This window comes from Urocitellus parryii, chromosome 9 (genome assembly GCF_045843805.1).
Source record: "Urocitellus parryii isolate mUroPar1 chromosome 9, mUroPar1.hap1, whole genome shotgun sequence".
Lineage (NCBI taxonomy): Eukaryota > Metazoa > Chordata > Mammalia > Rodentia > Sciuridae > Urocitellus > Urocitellus parryii.
The window spans coordinates 114,108,823-114,131,356 of NC_135539.1; the positions used below are offsets into that span (position 1 = coordinate 114,108,823).

The following is a 22,534-nucleotide window of genomic DNA, read 5'->3' on the forward strand; positions in this document are numbered from 1 at the left end:
GCAGCTCAGGGGTAGGACTTGCACACTCCCACTCCACCCCCTCTTGGCTCTGTGACTCATGTACCCTGGCCCCTGGTCTGCTTTCCAATGGCCACATTCACTGTCAGCCAAGACCTGCACAGATTCAGAGCCACGGGGTGCTCAATAGGTACATTTCTTGGGGAACTGTCTGTGGATCCAGTTTTGGGAAACTATATTCTAAATGCCCGAGGGGGATTTAAATCCATCTGGGTGGTCTTGGCCCAGTCAGGAATCTTTCTGTGGGATGAATACTTTTGACGCCTCCACAGAACTTCAGGCTCCTCCCTCCAGGGGCGTATGGCCGGTCCTCCACAGTCACGCACAGAAACACACCTGTAGCGTCAGCCATGAAGTGCCTACCACATTGCACATGGTCACTCTCCATTTCCCCTAAAGTCACGCACACAGACCCAACCACACACGGATGACTCCAGGCGCACACGCACACTGGACAGACACGCGGCGCCCCGACCGCTCACAAAAGCCAGCCACACACCCCCGACCTGCCTCTCACAGTCACGCACACACCGTCACTGGCTGCCCGGGGTGGGCCTGCTCACGGGATCACGTAGCTCTGACGGGCATCCTGGCGCCGGGTCCTCATCAGGGCCTTGTACTCGCCCACGCGCAGCCGCTTGCCCTCCACGATGCAGGTGCGCTTGGGCCGAGGCTTGTACTTGTAGTCGGGGTATTTCTCCAGGTGCTGCCGGCTCAGCCGCGCCTGCTCCTCATAATAGGGCTGCTTCTCCTGGTTGGTCATGGACTTCCAGCGGGAGCCTGGCCCAGACCCCGGGGTGGTGGGGGGGAGGCGGTCAGAGCTGGGCCTTGCACTTAGCAAGAACCCAGCCCAACGTGGATGCTCTTTGGACGTTGAACAAATGAATCAATGAAGATGATGTGTAGAGGGGTTCCAACAGCCAGATTAAGACTCAGCACCCACCCACACGCCACATAACCCAGAAACTTCCAGGAGGAAGTCGGTAATGCCTCGTACCCATTAATAAGGGAGCAGCCACCCCGGGCTATCAACAATTCAGATGCGTGCCCAGCTCAGGACAAACACCTGGTATTAAGTCAAGGGTGCAGCTCAGGGTAGCACTTGCCTAGCATGTGCAAGGGCCTGGCTTCAATTCTCAGCAACACACACACACACACACACACACACACCCTGGCAGGATGTGGTGGCACACATCTGTAACTTCAACTTCAACTACTAGGGAGGCTGAGGCAGGAGGATAAAAAGTTTGAGGCCAGCCTGAGCAACTCAGCAATACCTTGTCTCATAAAAATAAAAAGAGCTGGAGATGTAAGTGGGTCTTTGAATACCCCTGGGTTCATCCCCTAGTGTTCTTAAAAAGAAACCCAAAAAACCTGTTGTCTCAGACAAGATACCTACGTTGACATTAGAGGGGACTCAGTCTTAAAAACAACTGTCTTCTTCCAGCCCCATCTGCCCTGCCCTACATCCCTCCTTGGCCTCCAAACAGAATGTGTAATTCAAAAAATCTTTCCATGCATAGCCCAAGAATACGGATCTCTCCTGTCTTCTGCCACCGCCAGTTTCAGGAATGTGGGTAAATAGTAGAATAGGTTAGGGACAGACCTGGGGGGCTAAAGAATACATATACACGTGTGTGTACAATACACACACATACACACTCATTCTCTCACACACACACACACACACTGCTTGAGTTCTTAGCGGGAAGCACTACCAGAAGAGCCCTACAATGGTTCAAGCCCCCAGGACCCAGCTGGCCCCATATCTAGACTCCCACACCTCCAATCATAGCCCACTGGGGTTCATCGTGGGGTGGAATGTCACCGAGCAAGCCTCGAGTAGACCCAGCTGACTCTGGCAACCAGCCCTGCTGCGCTATGTTCCCTGGAGCCCCGCGCTCCCCAAGAGGCCCACTCCCTGGCCCTTACCAAGGATCTTGCTGATGCTGGAGTTGTGCATATCCGGGAAGGCTTGGAGGATCTTTCTCCTCTCATCCTTGGCCCACACCATGAAGGCATTCATGGGTCTCTTGATGTGACTGCTATTCCGAGACTCAGGGAAGTGGCGAGAGCCTGGGGGACAGGGGGACAGTCAGCAGGGCCACTGGTCTGGGGCTGGCAAAGTGACGTGCCCTATGTGACCACCAGAAGGCGCTGAGGAGGCTCCCAGCAATGCAGGAGCAGAGATGCACCTCAGACCTGAGCCCCAGGACAGAGTCAGGAGGAAACCAGAGCTCCTGTGGTCACCAGACGCAGGGAAGCAGACCCAGAGAGAGGGACACCAGGGGACAAAAGAGGCACACTCACCTGGAAGGACCCAAGAAGGCACAGCAAGGGAGAGAAGGGATCAGAGACAGATACAAGCCTGGCCGTGGGCCCTCCTGCCCCCCTGCCCAGTGCCGGAGCCCTTACCGTCCACGTCGCAGCTCAGCATGGCTTCTTCCAGCGGGTGCACACAGCTCTCCTCCAGCCGCTCCTTGGCTGGAGAGGAGTCCAGGCTGAGGAGGTCCTGAGGTGGACAGGAACAACTTGGACCTCAGTCCCCTTGGTGTCCCGCCTCTCCTCCCCCTGCCCGTCCTTTTAGGGGCTCGGATTCTGCATCTTTTACCTGGGACCCTGTCCGCTCCAGCCCTCAGGGACAGGCGAGTGGGGCCCATACCTTGAGAAAGGGGGTGCTGGGGGAGCTTTCCAAGGCCCCACTGTGGCTGTGCAACAGCTGTCGAGCATCCTGGATGGCTTTGGTGACAGCATCCCCTTCACCAAGGAAGCCTATGACCGGGAGGAGGAGAAGGAGGAGAAGCTGGGGAGTCGTCCAGTTTGAGATCGGGCTCCTGGGAGCTACTCGGTGAGTGTTCCCCTGCCCTCTGTGGGGCTGCTCCATGCACCTACACTGGCTGCCGGGCAGTGTCAACAGACCGGACACAAGACTAGGACGCTCGGATTGTGTGGCTCAGCAGCCTGAGTCCAGGGCTGGAGTGCCCGGACAGCCGGGATGGGGAGGTGGACAGGAGGAAAGGGGTTTTCTAGACAACTTGTTTTAAAAAATTGGAATCAGAGCGGAAAGAGACATGGCCAAGGTCACCTCCGGCCCTCTGGGTCTCCCCTGAGAGAGTGGATGGCAGAGCTCACCCAGAGGCAGACTCGGGGGGCTGGACTGCAGGTCCCTTGTGGGGGCCCCGTGGCTGGGGGGGCGGGGCCCGCAGTTGCCCATCTTCAGGCTGGGGGAGCTGGAGGCGCTGGGCAGCTCAGGAGCCTTGGGCTTCGCTGTGAGGTTCAAGGGCTGGGAGGGCTCCTGGGGGAGATCCAGAGGGTCAGGTGAGAGACACCAAAGGAGACCCCTCGGGGACACCAAGGGACAGAGACACAGAGGGAAAGTGAGGCGAGCATACCCAGGCAGACAAGGAGAGGGACCAAGAAGGGAGAGAAGTGCAGGGTGAGCCAGAGCAAAAAGAGGCGGAGGGCGGTACCTGCAGGGGGTGGTGGGCGGCCATGGGCCCCGGCCTCTTCACCACCGGGGCAGGGGGGCTGTGCAGCAGCTGCAGCGGGTACTCCACTGTGGAAAAGGCGGCAGGGAGAAAAGTCCTGGATGAGCACAGAACAGCGGACACCTGCTTGACGAGGCCCCCGCACCACAGGCAGGCAAGGCTCGGAGCTGGCCCAGTCGGTCCCAACCACTGCCCCCAGCTCCAAAGCACTGCTGGGGACCACCTATCCCCTCCTGCCCCACTGCCCTCACACACTATCTGGCATTCATCCTGGGCCTGCCCTTCCCAACCCACTCCAAAGAGTCTCCACTGGCCAGGTGTGATGGCTCATGCCTGTCATCCCAGTAGCTGGGGAGGCTGAAGGAGAAGGAGCACGAGTTCAAAGTCAGCCTCAGCAACTTAGCGAGGTCCTAAGCAACTCAGTGAGGTCCTAAGCAACTCAGTGAGACCCTGTCTCTAAACAAAATACAAAATAGGGCTGGGGATGTGGCTCAGTGGTTAAGCACCCTTGGGTTCAATCCTCAGCACCAAGAGGAAAAAAAAAAAAAGAAAGAAAGAAAGAAAAAGAAACTGAGGTCTTCTAAGACCTTCCATGACTTGCCCACAGAGCTATTGAACAGCAGCACCAGGATTTGAACCCAGGCCCTGTGGACTCTATAGCCCCACCTCTTCCCTCTCCATAGTGCTCTTTTCTACCTACCCACCCTCCCTCACTCTCCATCAATCAGGCCCTGCCAGGCCCCTGTCAAGGAGGTGGAGAGATAAGCCCTGTGTACAAATCACTAACCACATGGCAGGTGGTGAGAGATAAGGCCCCCAGGTGGCATATCAGGGGACTTTGTTCCAGCTAGTGTGACTAGAGCAGGCTTCCCAGGGCAGTTGGATGTGAGCTGGGACCTTCAGGATGGGCAGGGTTCAGGGAGGTAGATATGGGGCGGTGGGGACACGTGGGGAGTGATACCAGACACAAGGTGAGATCAGGTCCGAAGCCTGTGAGTGTCAAGCCTTGGGTATTTGAACTCTGTGCTGCAGACCACAGGGCACCACCCAAGGCTTGTGGAACAGGGAGGGGGCAGCAGCGGGGGCTGGCGGGCAGCTGTTCACACTCCTGAAGCAGCCATGGGCAGCACGTCCGCCCTGCCCCCGTAGCTCACCTGGTCAGTGCCCTCCACGCCCTTACCACCCACAGCCAGTGCCAACACATTTACCACTCAAATGTTCAAGTCTACCCCCGCTCCGGCAAAATAACCCCAGACCCCAAGCCCCCCCTCACTGCCCTCCCTAGGCATGCCCCACCCCCATCAGGCACTCCCTTAGCTCCACCCCTGCACCCTGGGCCTCTGTCTGGCCGCCCTCCTCCTGGACTCTCTCTCCCCACAGCTCCCAACTTGACCCTTGCCCATCCACCCCTTACCCAAATACCACTTCCTCAGCCAACCTCCCCAGGCCCCTGAAGATTGATTGGCATCCTCTGTCTCTCCCCAGACTGAATTCCTTGAGCTCAAAGTTCATATGTCATCACCACCAACAGCACAGTGCTGGATACATGGTCACTGTACTGAATTTCAGTGCAGGAGTGACAGGGTAAAGACAGGGATCAGAGTGTGAAGGCAGAAATGGTGGCCATGGCCACTAGAACCCGGCAGATGCTGAACTAAACCTCAGTTAAAATTCAAGATATTGCTGGCACGGTGGTGCAAGCCTGTAATCCCAGCAGCTTGGGAGGCTGAGGCAGGAGGATCAGGAGTTCAAAGCCACCTCAGCAACAGGGAGGCACTAAGCAACTCAGTGAGACTCTGTCTCTAAATAAAATACAAAATAGGGCTGGGGGTATGGCTCAGTGGTTAAGCACCCCTGAGTTCAATCCTCGCCCCCTAAAAAGATATTAATATTCAGGCATGATATATGTACCAGAGTGGGCAGGCAGACACAGAGAGCTGCCTCACCTAACATCTGGAAAGCCCTCGACCAATTTCAATGCACAATTTCCTTTTCATTCTCCCAACAATGTTCAGAAAGGAGCAATTACTCTTCCACGGCACAGATCCCAAACTGAGGCCCAAAGAGTCCACAGAATAAATTAATAGAAGACAGAGGTTCCAAGGCTCCTTCCCCGACCTTAGGATAAGCCGGTCACAGTGGCAGACCCCCCCTCCACACTCACCTGGTTTGCAGGGGATGGGCTGAATGGGCAAAGCCAGCTGGGAGTCAGGGGTGACAGGTAGAGGCTGGTGGCTTGGGGGGAAAGCTGGGATCATGACGTAAGGCATGTTGACCTGCTGAAGGCAAAGAAACCTTGTGTGAGCCCCTGGGGCCTAAAGAGCTACTCAGCTGTGGTCAGCCTGGGACACAGAGGATGGAGCCATGCATGAGAGAGGCATAAGGCATAGGACAGGGACAGTCTTCACAAGAACCCATCTGACACCATGTTCCTATCTCTCTGCTCTTGAGTCTCGGCTGGGGAGGACACCCCCCTCCTTCAAACAGGGAATGCAACCAGGGAGGAGGCTTGAGGGGAAACAAGGGCCCTGCCCTGGTCAGGGTTCAGGACCAGGCCAGATCCTGCTCCATGCAACTCTTGCCTGGCCTACATCCCCTGTCCCCAGCCCCAGCCCCTCGCCCTTACCTGGATCTGCTGCTGGAGGAGGTTGATCTTATGCTGCTGTTGAATCAGCTGCTGCTGCTGCTTGGCAATCTGCGGGGGGGGGGGGGAGCAGGCAAGAGGGCCATGGACACCAGCCCTGGACATCCAACCCCGAGCCTGCCCTGCACTAGAGGCCAAGATGGAGCAGAGTAGCCTGGCCTTCCCGCAGAGCACAGAGATGGAGCAGGAGCACAGCCCCCGCAGCAGCCCTGCACCCAGTGCCTCTCCATCCGCCCCGGGTCTTGGCCGCACCTGCTCCTGCTGCTGCCGGGCCAGCTCCATCTGCTGCTGCTGCTTCTCAAAGAGCATGGCTGCCATGTTCTTTTGCTCTGAGTGGGCTGTCAGGAGCTGGTCCCGCAAGGTGGACAGCTGGTGGATCATGACCAGAAGCTGCAGCTCCTTCTCTGCCAGGCTCTCTTGGGTCCCTGCTCCTCAGTGAAACAACCACCATGCAGAGTTTTTGTTAGTTCATCTGTCAACCCATCCACCCGTCCACTCAGCCATCTGACATTTACTGAGCAATTACTACATCCCAGGATGTGATCAGTGGAGTTACTAACTTCTAGGCACGTTAGGGCAGTTTTTAAATCTATAAATGGGCACAAGAACTGTAAGATTTGAATGAGCTCATGCATGGAAACCTCTCGGTCTAGGATTTGGTACGTGGTCCTCCCATTTAGCTTGCTTCCAGCCCTCCCATTTAGCTAACGTTGGGTATGGCAGTTTGTTCCAAAGTGCCAAGCTACAGACCGCTTGCACCAGAATCACTCGGGGTACCACGGCAAAATTCAGATGCCCCCGCCTGTTAGGGTTCTCTTTCAGTAGCCTGGGATCTGCAATGGTTTTAGGCTCCTTCTGTAGGTGTGATCGACCACACTGGAAAAATGGACACTCAAAGAAACCCCAACAGCTGCCCTTTAATATCACTCATTTCCTCAGGGAGGTTGGCAGTGAAAGGGACCTTTCTGCTCCTTGTGGAGGTAGACCTGGGGAGATGGAGTGACAGGGCCTGAAGTCACCAGCATCTCTGACAAGAGCCTGAACCACACCTGCTCCAGCCAGGCCTTTGCTACATGGGGATCAGCCAGACCCGTTGCTTGGGGGCCCCCAGGGAGGGATGGTGATGGCCTGAAGAACGGGCAGGAGCCATGTGGCATGGGCCAGGTATGAGGGGACCAAGAACCACAAGAACTGCCCTCCACACCACGGCCAGGCCACAGGAGCAAAAAGGGCTCAGCCCGCCTGCCCTGCCGCCCCCACAGGCCCTCACCTTTGACATCTTTGGTTTCCACCGAGCTCCTTCCCAGAAACCTCTCCTTCCAGTCACTGGACAGCAGTTTCTCGATGGCGGGCACCACTGGAAGACACCTGGGATGAGCAGCGTCTTCCCAGCGCCCTGACCCGGAGCCCCGTCCACCTGGGGCAGGCGTCTTACCCTCCTGTAAATTGCGGTTGAAGTCCAGCTTCTCCTGGCTTCCGGAAGCAGCCTCAGAGGCTCCGGGTCTCTTGGGCTCTGGGGACCCGTCACGCTCTGGAGAACTACAGTCCTGTAAGACACCCTGAATTGTCACTGCTGCCCCCAAGAGAAGAGGGGACAAAGTCTGGGGAGGGCTGAGCGTCCCACAGTGTCTACTAGGAGGGAACCTGAGCCCAGCAGCCCCACGGGACGGGACCTCGCACCGCTGCTCACACTTCACCTGAGAGGGACAAAGGAAGGACCTGGGTTTCGGTCCAGGCTTGGTGACTCACAAGTGATCCCACAAAGTCCTGAACTTCCCTCTTCTGAAAGCGGAAATACTAACACCTCCCCTGGCAGGGGACTGTCTGGGGATCGAGGGTGTCAAAGCATGTGAATGAGGGTCGCCACCACAGCCAAGGACCCATGGCCCCTCTTTAATTACTGCCCCCTGTGCACACCAGCTGCTCCCGCCTGGCGGGCTCCTTCCAGCCAGGGCCCCAGCCCTCCTTTAGGACACGCCCCTCCTCTGCGTGTCCCCTCAAACTGAGGTCCTCCCCATATTTGAAGGCCCAGGAGGTCTTCTCGGGTCACCACCCCCAAATCAAATACCTCCTCATTTTCACTCATTCGTTCAGCTTTTATTTATTCCCTTTTTATGTCTCCTGTGTGGACTCACAGATGTCTTTTTTTGGGGGGGGGATGCCAGGGATTGAACCCAGGGGCTCTTAACCACTGTCACCGAAGTCTTAAGAAGTGTAAGAATCCATACTGAACGTGTCGTTCCGTTCCCTCATTTTAAGGATGAGGAATTTTATGGCATTTTAACCGTGATTTGAGCTCTGTACTTGGGTAATCAGGCCAATTATCTGAAATCCTATGAAAAAGATACTGGACACTCCTGAGCCCGGTGTTCAGTGTGCCTATCCCACCTCTGCAGCTGGTTCTCAGGAGCAAGGACTGGGCCACCCGTGAGTGAGCAGTCACCGTAGGATAGGGAGGAGAGTCGACGCCCTGCTCTGGCTTCCGGTCTCACACTGAACTTGGCAGCCCCTCCCTGCCCACCGGAGCAACAGCTTGCCCTAGGATGCCCACTTTTGCCTGCTGTGCTGCCCAGCCAGGGGACGTGTCCATGCTTGCCCAGCCTCACAGACAGGCTGGGGATAGCAGGTGAAGCTACAGGGGTGGGGCGGGAACGCGGACCCAGGAGCCCCTGGGGAAAGTGCTGGGCACCTGAGCTGAAGTGTGGGGGTCAGCAGCATCCTGGGGGGCCCGGGATGGGTCGGTGGGCTGGGGTTCAGCTGTAGCGGCCGAACTCTGGGGGGCCTCGTGGCAGGACTCCTTCTTCTCCTCTGACTTGATGGTGCAGTTCACCATGGTGCCAGCGCCATCCAGGGCCAGCTGGGCAGAGATGGGGCTCCTCATGGACATCCTGTGGGAGGAGAGAGAGGGAGCCAAGGTCAGTCCCAAGTGCTCAGGCAAGTGCTCTACCACTGAGGTATGCCCTCTTCCCTTTTAATTTTTAATATTGAGACAGGGTCTCAATAAGATGGAGGCTAACCTCAAACTTGGTGTCCTCCTGCCTCAGCCTCCTGAGTAGCTGGCATTATGGGTGTGTGCTACCATGCCCAGCTCCCATGGTCCAGTGAACTTGTCCTTGGAGTCCCAGAGGTAGTGACTCCACTCTTTGCTCACCCAGCCCCGGTACCCCCCTGGAACCTCTCAAACAGGGAGACACACAAAATGGAAGCCTATTTTTGGAACCCAGAGAAAAATTAGTTTAGCCTCTTCTGTCCCTCTTATTTTTTTATTTTTTATTTTTTGCTTTATATAGAAAATTCTAGAGAAGACCTTATCACTCCCCACCTGTAGGAACTGGTGGACCAATGTGCTTATTTAAGGAGGACAGAAATTGTTAACTGGCTGCTTCCCAGCCAACAGAACTGAAAATGTGTGTGTGTGTGTGTGTGTGTGTGTGTGTGTGTGTGTGTGTATACATATTTGTAATTGGTTACCAACACTTAAAAATCAAGAAATAGCACATAAAAATCTGGATTTGAACTTTCAGCTGAATGATGAAAGCTGGCTAGAAATGAGCAGTAAGTAAGTACTCCTCCTGTAAAGGCCGGGTTGCCTTAGATGCCCTGCTCCCTACCTTACACCCTAAAAGGAAACCAAGTATCAACTACCCTGAGTAAGACGATTCTGGGCAGGGAACCTAACTCGGGATCTCCTACAAGCTAGGCTAGCACTGAGCCACACCCCCAGTCTTTTGTAGAAACAAAGTAAAAATTAAATATTTCTTCAATTTATGTATCTATCAAAAGTGGGAAAATAAAATACAGGCCATGACATGAATGGTTTTAAGAAAAATATTTGCTGATATGTGGCTAGTCTCTGGTTTAGGAGATGGCCCTGCAGACAGACATTTGAATTTGCACTCCCTGGCAACAGGGAAGCAGCCAACACACCTGATAGCCCTGCCTCGCTGCTCTGCAGTGCCCCTGTGTGCCTCCCCGCCTGCCACGCCACTGCTGGGCACATCTAGAGGAGCCAGGCAATTGCAGGATCTTGTGAAGTTGTTTGCATGGTCATTCCAGGCTTGGGGCCAGAGAAGCAGGTACCCAGCCTCCCAAGTCACGTATCCAAGGACGCACTCTGAAGTCCAGTGGGCATGTAAAGCAGGTTCCTACTAGTTATAAGTCCTGCCTCTGCTACTTGCCCAGCTATGTGACCCTGGGCAAGTTGCCTAGTCTCTGCAGTTTCCTGTCATTCACAAATCAGTATCTTTGGGGACTGGCCAGGGCTTTCAAAGTAATTATTTTATTGAACACAGGGGTGCTCTACCACTGGACTACATCCCCGGCCCTTTTAATGTTTTATTGTAAGACAGGGTCTTCTAAGTTTCAGAGGCTGGTCTTGAACTTGGGATCCTTCTTGCCTCAGCCTCCCAAGTAACCAGGATTAAAGGTGTGGGCCAGGGCCAGGTGATTCTGATAAGCATTTTAAATAAGGTCCCGAGGGTCCTGTCTTCATGGATGGGTTAATATCATCCATGTCATAATCAAGGAGTGGGAGTTATGGGGAGAGCAGTTTTGTTGTAAACTGAGTTTGGCCCCTTTTTGGTCCTTTGAACCCTTCTGGCCCTCACCAGTCAGACATGGTGGCGCACACCTGTCATCTCAGCTGCTTGGGAAGATGAGGCAGGAGGATCGCAAGTTCAAAGCCAGGCCCAGCAACTTAGCAAGGCCCTAAACAATTTAGGAAGATCCTGTTTCAAAATAAAATATAAAAGGGCTGGGGATGTAGCTCAGGGGTTCAGTGTCTCTGGGATCAATCCCAGGTACCAAAAAAAGAAAAGAAGGCCCTCACCAGATTCCAGCCTCTTGAACTTCCCAGTCCCCAGAACCGTGAAAAATAAATATCTGTTCATCATAAATTACAGTCTGTAGTACTGTTATAGCAGCACAAATATACTAATACACATGTGGATTAAATTCTTAGGGGAGGTATAAGGATAAATCAGAACAGTAAAATATCCCTGCAACCGCAGGTGCAGTATGGTAGTGGAGTAGCCCTCTATCCTCAGAGGCTATGTTCCCAGACACCCCTGTGGATGCCTGAGGCTGTGGGTAGTGCCAACCCTATTTATACTGAAGTTCCTATACACACATAAACAAATCCAATGCCTTTTCCCACCTAATTAAGCATTTATCATCACACATTAGGACTGTAACTTGTATAGTCTGAGTTACCATAGCAAAATTAGCACAAACTTCTTTTTCTGTCTTCATAATTTCATAGATTGAAGACTTGTTCCTACTAGATATTTCTAGCAACTTAACCAAAACATTTTTCTTTCTTTCTCTAGTGGGAATTTTCAGCGTTTCAATGAAAGGAAGTACTTCATGGCTGCTCTCTGGCATATCCCAATTCCAGAATCACTGCCCTTGCATTTGGGGCCATTTCATTCAAGTAAATAATAATAAGTGCTGCTGCCATACCTCAACAGTCAATCTGACAACTGAGGGACTAATGGGCAGGTAGAATATACAGTGTGGACACTCTGGACAAAGGGATGACTCACATCCTGGACAGTTTGAAATTTCATCCTGCTCCTCAGAACGGTGCACAACTTAAAACCTACGAATAGTTTACTTCTGCCATGTACAACGGTATACAGGTACCATATTTTAAATAAAATGATTAAAGGGCATTATAATCAACTCAGATATATATCTGATTTGATTCCACCCTACTGATCAGACCCCAGCCGACTCTCTGCTCACCCACTTTCCAAGTGCACGGTGGTCTGAGGGCTGGTGCCAGACCCAGAGCAGGGAACTGCAGGGTGAGAAGAGAGGGGCCTCCCTGTGAGTGTTGGCCCCCATCTCACCTAGACCAGGAGAAAACAAGAGACCCCAGCCCTGAGGTCCCCTCCTACCTCGGGGGACCTGGAGAGACTCCAGGAAGCAGGCACCGGGAGGGGCTGGGAGCCGGGCCCTGCGCAGGGGGCAGGCGTGGGGGTGGGGCGGGAGGGGTATTATCCTGAAGCTGAGGGCAGCAATTACATAACAAACAAACCCCGGGCTCAAGCTGTGAATTAATCAAACCGCTGAAAATAAAACCTTCCTCTCAGGAACTTCAGACAAAAGAAATGAAAACAACCAGGCTGGCTGGAAAATAAAAGGCAGCGGCGCTGAAAGGGGGACAAAAGGAAACCAGACAATAGGGTGTTGGACAAAAGCAATAAAGCCAAAGGAAGTGTGACAGGCGCACAATGCGGCCCTGTGGGCTTCTGATCCCCGCCGGCTCTGCGCCACCTCATCCCACACCCACTGCCACCGAGCGGGCCACCGGGTCGCCTCCTCCTTCCAGACTTGGGTGCTCAGGGTTTTTCTCCTTCTTCCTGGCCTTCCAGCTCCTACCTCTAAGCCTTTCTTCCCACTGCAGCCCAGAGACCCTAGAAGCAGCCGCAACAGTGGCCGCTGCCGGTGCACAGTCAGATGAGCACAGGGCGCAGAGGCCTAAGGAGGCCTCGCCCGAGCCCGTGACAGCCTGTTCATCCCGTGAGCTGAGCGAGGAAGAGGAGGAGATCCTCTGTCCTGATAACTCTAGGACCGCCCTGCCCAAGGCAGGTGCCACAGGCCACATGTGGCCACCGAGCACTTGTAATGGGCCAGTCCCAGGGGAAAAGGGAAACGTGCTGCTGAGTGGCCAACACACCCAAGTCCTGCAGGTTGAACACAAGAGACAGAGTGCAAACTAGCCCGCTGTAACTGGTTATCAATTACGAAGTGAAATTATATTTTGGATGGATTAGGCTAGATACACTACAACTCTTGAAATCCATTTCACCTCTTTCTTTTGTTCGTTCGTTCGTTCATTCATTATGGTGCTGGAGGGGAATCCAGGGCCTCTCACAGGCTAGGCAAGGGCTCTGTCACTGAGCTACACCCCTCGCCCTCTTTCTGTGTTATTTGGAGGGGGGTACTGGGCCACTGAGCCACATCCCCAGCTCTTTTTATTTTTTGAGGATCTCGCTAAATTGCTGAGGCTGGCTTTGAACTTGCAATCCTCCTGCCTCAGGCTCTGGAGCTTGGGGGGGGGGGCTGTAGCCCCTCTTTTAAAATGCAAATACTAGAAATTCTTAACTTATTCATATGGGTCCCATTACATCTGTTGGGCAAAGGAGGGCTCTAAGACACATCCTGGCTTTGAGCTTCAATGGCCTTTTCTACCCACACTCTACTACCCCCCATCTACACATAGCCCAGGGTGCCCAGCTACCTGCAACCAGCACTGTGGGAGCTGCCTCCTGGGCTCCCAGTACCTCGGCCTGGCCATTACTCGCTGGTCTGTCTTGGGCATGTAACTTAACCTCTCAGCCTGTTTCCTCCTTAGTAAAATGGGAATATGAAAACCCTATACGAAGAGGTGAGCCTTCTGTTAACAATCCAGATCCTATCAAATACGCCTGTGTTTCATTCTCCTGGCACTTTGCACTTGGCCTTCAAAGGTCCGATCACAGATGGTAATGGTACCTTCACATACCTGATTTATTTATTTTGGATTTTCCCAGTAGCCAGAGAACCAACCCCACACAGAACATTGTGGAAATAAACCTGTTTCTGCCCATCAATGCAGCCCCAGAGCCTAGTAGAGTGCCTGGAGTATAGTAGCGTGTTCAATAAATACGCAGCAGTGATAAAGTGAGCAGCATCCAATACAGCAGCACAGCACAGAGAAGACCTGGCTGTCTAACAGGTGACAGACACTATTATGACCATCATTAGGTAGATGATGCTCTGTCCGCCTACGCCCGGTTATCCTCTGCCACCTCTTCCTTGGATCCAAGCCCTTCCTCTGAGTTTGACCTAAATCCCTGTCAGCAGCAAAGCAAGTCCATTTCCTTTTGTTTTCACCTTGGGTCACATAAGAAACATTTTCCATACTTTTTAGATTTAAAGACCCTGTTGGAGTCCTCCCTTAAATCTTTCCCAGGGATTTAACTAAAAAAAAAAAAAAAAAAAAACCCTCAATTTCCTTTACCCCTCCCTTACAAAGCATGTTGCGTGCCTCAGTTCTCCACGTGGTGGTTTCTAAGGAGGTTTTAAGGTCACTGACCACAACCTCCCCTACTCCCCAAATGCTCATAAAGGCCTCTCAACCCACAGGAGACAGGAGTTACTGAACTCCCCAGGTCCCACCCTAATCTGATGCCCCAAGTCCTGGTCAGAGGCATAAACCCACAGGACACCCCGTCAGCTCCCTGCGGGATGGAAGTGCTCCTTCCTCTTGCCCAACATTATGCATATTTCATAAACAGAGAAACTGAGGTCTAGAGGTGTCAAGTTCATGTGTCTTGATGGGGCAGCGCTGCTTTAGGACTCTATCATCAGAGGACCTTCCACCAGCTGGGACGTGGAACGGGCCTGGCTCTGCCCTCCCTTCCCTTCCCTTCTTGGGAACACACCTCAGGCCTTCTGTCCTCCTTTCACCTTGGCCTTATCTTACCTGAGCATCCCTAAGAGGAAAGGGCTCTCTCTGACCATCTTCATCCTTGATGCTCAAGGAGCCTTGAGTCTCTCTGAGCTGGTGTCTGCCCGACACTGGGGCCCCCAAATCCAGTGCCTGGGTCAAGTATAGAGAGGTACTTCCAAGGAGGGCCCCTGGCTCAGAGTGCAGCCTCTATGTGACAGAGCAGATGCCAGGTGCCAAACCCCACCCCCAACCAACTCTCTGGGCCCCTCCGACACCCCGCCCCCCACACAGGTGCACACACTGAGCCCCTTTTCCACCCCAAACAAGTCCTCAGCCACTTCCTCCTCTAATCAGTCAGCGACAGACCCTGCTGGATTGGAATCAAAGGAGTCCTCACTCTCAGCCCTTCCTCCCTCCATCACCGCACCCCTCCCCCAAAAAACATCTAGATGCAGAAAGAGATAGATTCCAGTTATCACAGCGTGACCGTGACTCAGACCCGGCGTACAGGAAGACAGACGGCACGGACAGGCAGACCCTTCAAGGAAACTCACAGCAAACTCCCAGCCAGCCCAGGCCGCGGTGCCAAGGGGCACGGCAGGGAAGGCAGGGAAGGAGATCTGCAGATCCACACAGCAGGGGTGGGGCAGAGCCCAGGTCCCAGGGGAATGTCACTTCCTCTCAAAGCCCCAGAGAGTTGAGAGCCGCAGGCTGCCCTGAACAATAGTCCGAGGCGTGGGTGCCCAGAGCAGTGCCCTAGTGCCACATCCTGCCATTCTTCTCACAGGCCGCACCCTGCCACCCTTCCTGGCTACGCCCGATCCTATCTCTGTGTTTACTCAGAACTAGGAGCTGGGCTGGCTGCAGGCTTGGGACAAAGCTTTTCTGAGAGTCCCTTCTCCCTCTCCAGCCTCTGCGGACCTGTGGGGTACCAAACCCACGTCTGGCCTGGTCCACCCAGCTCAGGGGCCACTGGCAACACTCCCAGGCTCCAGGATGTTTCCAGGCTGGCCCAGGTGCCATTCACCTAGACAGACAAGGTGTCCTCCCCACCAGCAGCACCAATGCCAAAGAAGGGCAGCTTCTGACCGACCGAACTTCCACAGCTGCAGCTCGGCTGACCTGGGAGAGAGTGCAAAAGAAAGAAGCAGCCAGGGAGAAGGTGCCCGTGGGTTTCCACCTGCCTCCCACCTGGTCTTCAGGCACCTGCGGACCTTAGGACATCTGCAGTATTTGGGTCCTTCCCGAACCCAGGGGGAAGTCAAGGACAGCGAGAGGATAGTTTAAACTGTTGTTGAGGCTCCAGGAATAACGCACTCGATGGAGGGCCTGAGGGCAGAGGCTCTGGAGTCCCCCCTGGAGCCCTACCTCCCTGCCTTCAGGACCTGAGCTGTCTCCAGGCTCTCCTGAACCCCAATACTCTAAGGAGGCAGCTGCGGGCCCATCCTTGCTGTCTCCAGGGGCCAGGGCCACACCTGTGTCCTGAACAGGGGCATGTGTCTGGCTTCCTACAGGGGCAGTGCCCACCCAGGGCCAGCACCAAATTGTGCAGCAAAAGGTCCTTGTCAAAGACCCTGTGGGGACAGCTGTGAACATTCACCAAAGGAAGAGTAGGCACAAAGACAGCAGGGGCATCTGAACTCAGGGCTCACTGATGCCCAAACCCACACCTTTTCATCTACCAGCTAAGGTGCGGCCACTCCCCCACCCCACCCCCCCACAGCACCTCCAGATAATAGGCTCTGGCCCAACAAGACAGACTGGCCAGTTCTCACTACCTGCAGGACACCAGGTGTTTCTGACTTGAATCATGGCCGAGGAAAATTAGTCAAAAGAAGCCAAGGCAGCGTTGGGAACTTGGAGGAAAGATTCTACCCCTCAAAAACCTTAGTTTCTTTTAGGTGTAAAATGGGGTTCCAACCACTGCTTTGCAATTAGAAGATAATGCACACAATTAAACAATCTGGGGCCAGGCGCAGGCACGGTGGTGCATGCCTGTGATCCCAACTGCAGTGGCAGGAGGATCACAAGTTCAAGGCCAGCTTCAGTAACTTGGTGAAACCCTATCTCAAAATAAAAAATAAAAAGGGCTGGGAATGTGGCTCAGTGGTTCAACCCCCAGTACCAAAAAAAAAAAAAAAAAAAAAAGAATCTGGTATAGAATACATATGTTCAGGGAGGTGGGGATGGCAAGACAGACCTAAAGCAGGAAGGGATTTCTTGTCCTCCATAGGTTTTGTGAGATATATATTTTGTTTGATCTTCATCCGGGTCTACTAGCTTATAGCTCCTAAAATCCTTGGAATCTCCAAAGTGATAAATGTCTTTTTGTATGCTAATGAGCTGGCTGAAGCTGGCAGCCCCCACAGAGCGGGGAGATGGGGGGCTGGTCACCACAAAGACCAAAACAGGATTAGAGCTTGGGACTTCCAGCCCCACCCCCTTGGACTGGGGAGGAGAGGGGACTGAAGGTTAAACTAATCCTCTCCCAGACATGATGCCTATGTCTTGGAAGCCTCCATAAAACCCCTAAAGGGCAGGTTTGGGGAATTTCTGGAGAGCTGAACTCACGGAGGGTCTCGGAGGGTCTTGGAGGTCAGCACACCTGGGGAATGGTGGAAGCTCCACACACCTCACGACCATCTCTCCACGCATCTCTCCATCTGTGTCCTCTGTTAGGTCCTTTATAATAAATCAGTAAATGGAAGTAAAGTCTCTCTGGGAGCCTCTCTAGGTTACTTATCAAACCCGAGGAGGGGGTCGTGGAAGCATCGGAAAAACAATCAGCTTGCAATTGGCCACAGAGCCAATTGTAGAGCATGGAGCCCGGCCCTCAACCTGAGCCATCCTCAACCTGGGCCATTGGAGGCTACCTCTAGGGAGTGACAGAGGAAATTGATTAGAGGACGCTCAGTGGCCAGGGTCCACTGCAGGCCTTGCTGCTTGCTTGGTGATCTGGTGAGAGAAACCTGCTGAGAGGTGACAGCAACAGAAACTGAGTCCTGTCCTGCCCCTCCCCCACCAGAGCCCCAGCAGCAGGACAGCTGCCCCACCCTCCTCCCAACTTGCCCAGGCTCCTCTGGAGGTGGGTGGGTGGGTGTGATCATCACAAGGCTGGCCCAGCTACCAGAAAGTGGGCCCTGTGTCCCGTGGCCTGGTGCTACCAGCCTGGCTCCACCACCACCATCTCTAAAGTGGAACGGACAGGCCCTGGGGGAGAAGCTCCACGAAGAGCCTAGTATACACCAAGCCCTGGGATCCACCCCCAGGACGGCAAAAACATAAAATAAAAATAAAATCATTAAATAAGATGGAATCAACATACCTACATCATAGATTTATCAAGAAGACCGAATGTGATTGTGTCTATAAACAGCAAAAAATGCCTGCTCCCTGAGCCTGCCCCCCACCTCGCACACAGGCACAGAAGAGGGAGACCCACACCTGAAGGACCACTTGGCATGTCTTTGTCTATTACACCCCCTACTTAAGATACCTGTTGTCCAAATGTCCTTTTGGTGTCCCCCACAACCTGGACTCTCTCCTGGCGAGGACGGACACTGGGTCCCAGGCCTCCGCAGTGCAGAGAGGATACAAGTGTGCGGAGGCCACCCGGTGTGCTCAGCATGGCGGGCTTCCGGAGCCCCCCTTCCCCTCCCTTCCAGGCCTGATGACCCAAAAGCTCTACAGCACTCATCAGCCCCCTCCAAGCTCCTCCGGATTAAGAGAGGTTCCATCCTAACCCCTGTGGGGACAGAGGGGTGACCAGAGACTGGGAAAAGGACCAGGGAAGCGGAAAAACGGTCTGCAAACATCCACGTTCGGCCACCAAATCTCATCTTTCCTAGATGGTACCAGGGTAAGTCGGGCAGCATCTGGCTTCTGCTCGGTGATGAGGCTAGGCCATGGAGACCGAGCTCTAGCGGTACAGGGTGAAATGGAGGCTCTGGGGATCTGCAGAGCTGGCTGGCACCCAGCACCCTTCTTACCAGGTGACACGTTTAACCCTCTAAGCCGGATACTTCCTTTTTCTATAAAGGGGACAAGTCACTCATACCCCTAATGTGGTTTCCAGAAGTAAATGAGATAATACAGGCAAAGCCTGCCGCCTGGCACACAGCTCAACAGCTGTGATGGCCATTATCGCCGTAATCTAGACTGAGAGGGTCGGGGTGGTAAGTGGGGAGTCTGGTTCAACACTGCTCTAAGCAGGCGGATGGATACTTTTCCTTGTATCTCTTCACACCTAAGTCTCCATCTGTGGCGGGGCCAACACTACCCACCTCTCCGGGTTGCTGGAGAATTGATGTTAATGTATCCAAAATGCTTAAGGCAGTGTCGGGTACAATATGGATTGGCACTTAGTATTGTGGTGCTTGAAAAAACCCACTTCCAAGGACCCTCTGCCAAACCAAGCAGTGAATGTTCCCAAGGCCTTTTTTTTTTTTTTTTTTTTTTTTTTTTTGGTATGGGGATTGAACCTAGGGACACTTAACCACTGAGCCACATCCCCAGGCCTTTTTATATTTAATTTAGGGACAGGGTCTCACTAAATTGCTCAGGGCCTTGCTAAATTGCTGAGGCTGGCTTTGAACTCTCGAGCCTTAGCTACCTCAGGCTCTCCCGAGTGACTGGGATTACAGACAGGCACCACCACACCAGGCTCCCAAGGCCATGCTTAGAGTTATTTAAAATAACCACTTCTGTACCCCAGGAGCCTACAGTTCACTCCCATGCAGCATCCTGGGGTCCCCAAGGGCTTAGAAAGGGGATCTCACTTTTTTTTCCAGTTCCTGCCTCAGACGCCCTCCACAGATAGGCAGGGGTGAGGAAATGGGCCAGCCTTCGAGAGGAGCAAATGAAGCCAAAAAGAATGAGAAGTCAGTAGATGCTGGTCACCAAGAAAGCCACCAGGCAGCACTGGCGAGAGCCCAAAGGTGAGCACACAGATCATCACTTCAGCCTCATCCTCTCCTCCCTGGGATGACTCCCCAAGGCTCCGTGACCCACCTGGGAGATGGCAGTGTGGTGGTGTATGCCTGTAATCCCAGCAGCTCAGCAGGCTGAGACAAGAGGATCTCTAAGTTCAAAGCCAGCCTCAGCAAGAGCAAGGGGCTAAGCCACTCGGCGAGACCCCATCTCTAAATAAAATACAAAATAGGGCTGGGATGTGGCTCAGTGGTCCAGTGCCCAGTAACTCACCCCCTTCCCCAAAAAAGACCCACCTGGAAAGTACACCCCAGAGAGATTCGAGCATCTGGCTCCCCGGCTTGAGCACCTCACTCAGGTGGCCAAGCCCTGGGGCTGGACCCGGATGCGTGGGCCACTCCAAGTCTGCTTCCCGCTGGCCTCCCCTCCTCCAGCCCCAAAGTCCTTGTGGAGGCCTAATCACCACCATCTCCCCCAAACCAAGCTCGCTCACCAGGAACCCCACTTGGGCAGCCCTTGCTGGCGCAGCATTCGCTCCTCCAGTGAACAAAGTGTTCCGTTCTTCTGCTCCGCCAGGGCCACGTTTCCTCTCCCATTATCTACCCCATCGGCAGCCGCAAAGGCAAGATTTCTTCTTTCTTTTTGTTATTTTCATGGCCCCCTTTATTTATGGGTGTTTTTTTTTTTCCCCCTTGCATTTGGCTCCTTTTCAAAAAGGCAGAGAAGCAAGGGGAGGCGAGCAGTATCATCCTCTCGAATCCTCAGATTTCATCTACAATTCTCAACAAACCATCCAGGGCAGCCAGCCGCCCCCAGGTCTGCCTGGGACCCCACCTTCTATCACTAGCACCCTTTGGAAACTGAGGCAAGACCACCGATGCCAACCCATGCTGAGCAAAGGCGGGGATCCAGGGAGGAATCATGAAGTGGGAAGCCCATGACACTGATAAGAAGGGAAGTGATAACGATGACTTGCAAAGTATTTAATGACTAAGGGGCACCAGCCAATCAGAGGGACCCTTGGGACAATCTGACGAATTGGCAGATGCCAGCCACATGCAACTGGTATGTAGGACCCAGGATCCCATGCGCTGAGCCCTGTCACCATATTTATCACGCGCTGGGCACTGTTTGAATCCCTTTTACTTATGTTAATTTATTTAATCTTCAAAATAATCATCTGAGGTAGGTAATATTATGATGTCCAGTTTAGAAATGGAAAAAACGGAGACTCTGAGGGCATTTGAGCTTGGACAGTCTTGCAGCAGAATCGAGCTCTCAATCAGACAACAGGGATCGACTACACAACGTGCCAAGTGTCATTTCTAGTGCTTTAGCTCTATTACTTCATCAGCCCTGTGAAATAGTGACTATTAATTATCTGTTTTACTGATGAGGACAGAGGCTTAAGGAGGTTAGGCCCCAAGATCATAGCCAGGAAGTGGTAACCAAGAAGCAGAACCCAGAAACTGGCTAATGAGTCTCTTAATTTTTCTTTTATTTTTGTGGTGCCTGATAGAACACCAGGGCCTCGTATATGCTAGGCAAGTTGTTCTACCACTGAGCTACATCCCCAGGCTCAGTCTCTTTTTTTAAGCAGTGGAATAGAGTGGGTAGCTTCTCTCACACCTGTCAGAGGTCCTAAAGGCCAAGGAAAATCATCTCCCTGAGGCTCCATTACCTGTTCCTAACCCCCATCTGTTGGCCACTGGTGCTCTCCTGATGGTTCAAGAGAACTAGGCCCTCGGTCCTGGACCAGGTAAGTGCAGGTAGGGGGCTCAGCGAGACCTGCCCACACCCCTTGCAAAAACAAAGAGATTCAAAGCCAGGGTCCTACCAGCACCTTCCCCAGCAAACACAAATGAAATGCAGCAAGCATTCTAGAGGGCACAGGGCTGACCGGCCCAACCTCCCTCACACTTATCACTTCTCCAAGCCGCTCCTCTCCCACCGCATCCCACCTAATGCCGGACTGTCAGTACATCCATCAGAGCTGTGTGCTTACAACACATGTGCCTAATGAACGGGTGCAGTCACTCTAATTTTCTTTTCAATTTTTTTCTGACTATAAAAGGAGTATGTGTTCACCACACTATAGAAAATCTACAAAATTTAAAGTAACAAAAGAAAAATTTAAAGTCACCCATTTCTCATCAATCTGGAGGTGGCACTGATCACTGACATATTTCCATCAAACTTTTCTCTAAACGTAGTTTTCTTTTTCACCATTGAGCTCACACGCAAGGGTTTTTTTTTATCTTGTTTCTTCACCCTCACTTAATTGTATATCCGGGGGCTTTTCATGCTACTACAAATTAGATATTATTAAAAATTCGTTGGAAAGCGAGTTTCCCTCACTCTGGAAAGCCATTCTTAATGGCTGTCTGTCTTCCACCACAATTTACTTTACTCCAGGCCCCAGGGTGGGATAATCCCGCTCTTCAGATCTCACAGGACTTGAACCATCCTCCTCACCCCCAAGGTCATCTACCCTCCCATCACCTCTACAGGGTCTCAGTCATTCTGCCACTTGGACAGGTAGGAAAGCAGGGTCCCCGACAGCTAGGGGACCTCACCTGCCATCTCTGTTGAGCCAGGGACAAAAAATAACAAAGAGGTTTCCCATGGAGGATGGAAGCCATGACCCAGGATTAAAGCCATGAGCAGGGCCGGAAAGCTTGGGCCCAAAGCCTGACTGCTTCTGGGACAGGAGAGCCAAAACACTGTGTTCCTGGGACCTTAATTTTCCCTTGAAAAAACAAAGAACAACCACCCATGGTGGCACACACCTGTAATCCTAACTACTCCCAGTTATTAGGGAGGCTGAGGTCAGAGGATAACAAGTTCCCGGGGCCACTTAGTGAGACCCTGTCTCAAAATAAAAACTAAAAAGGCTGAGGATATAGCTCAGAGGTAGAGCACCTTGGGTTCAATCCCCAGTACTGCGAACAAAACAAAGCAAAAAAAAAAAAAAAAAAACCTACAATGAGACGAGACTCCACACCCCCCAGAATG

The 22,534-nt window shown here is 53.1% G+C and overlaps 1 protein-coding gene across 6 annotated transcripts in view; it reads right to left on the bottom strand.

Moving 5' to 3' along the window:
* Window positions 1–22,534, bottom strand: part of Sox13 (SRY-box transcription factor 13) — a 44,928-nt gene that overhangs the window by 1,802 nt on the left and 20,592 nt on the right. For 3 of the 6 annotated variants that reach the window (XM_026397220.1, XM_026397221.1, XM_026397225.2), the window contains exons 2-13: window positions 8,840–9,038; window positions 7,586–7,697; window positions 7,421–7,507; window positions 6,403–6,578; window positions 6,133–6,201; window positions 5,671–5,785; window positions 3,489–3,574; window positions 3,151–3,313; window positions 2,681–2,790; window positions 2,434–2,530; window positions 1,951–2,094; window positions 582–798 (exon numbers count right to left, since the gene is read on the bottom strand). In XM_026397220.1, coding sequence (XP_026253005.1) covers window positions 582–798; window positions 1,951–2,094; window positions 2,434–2,530; window positions 2,681–2,790; window positions 3,151–3,313; window positions 3,489–3,574; window positions 5,671–5,785; window positions 6,133–6,201; window positions 6,403–6,578; window positions 7,421–7,507; window positions 7,586–7,697; window positions 8,840–9,037 — 1,574 coding nt within the window. In that variant the 5' untranslated portion in view covers window position 9,038. The remainder of the gene's footprint in view (window positions 1–581; window positions 799–1,950; window positions 2,095–2,433; window positions 2,531–2,680; window positions 2,791–3,150; window positions 3,314–3,488; window positions 3,575–5,670; window positions 5,786–6,132; window positions 6,202–6,402; window positions 6,579–7,420; window positions 7,508–7,585; window positions 7,698–8,839; window positions 9,039–22,534) is intronic. The other 3 variants (XM_026397224.1, XM_026397222.1, XM_026397223.1) reach the window with 3 other exon arrangements.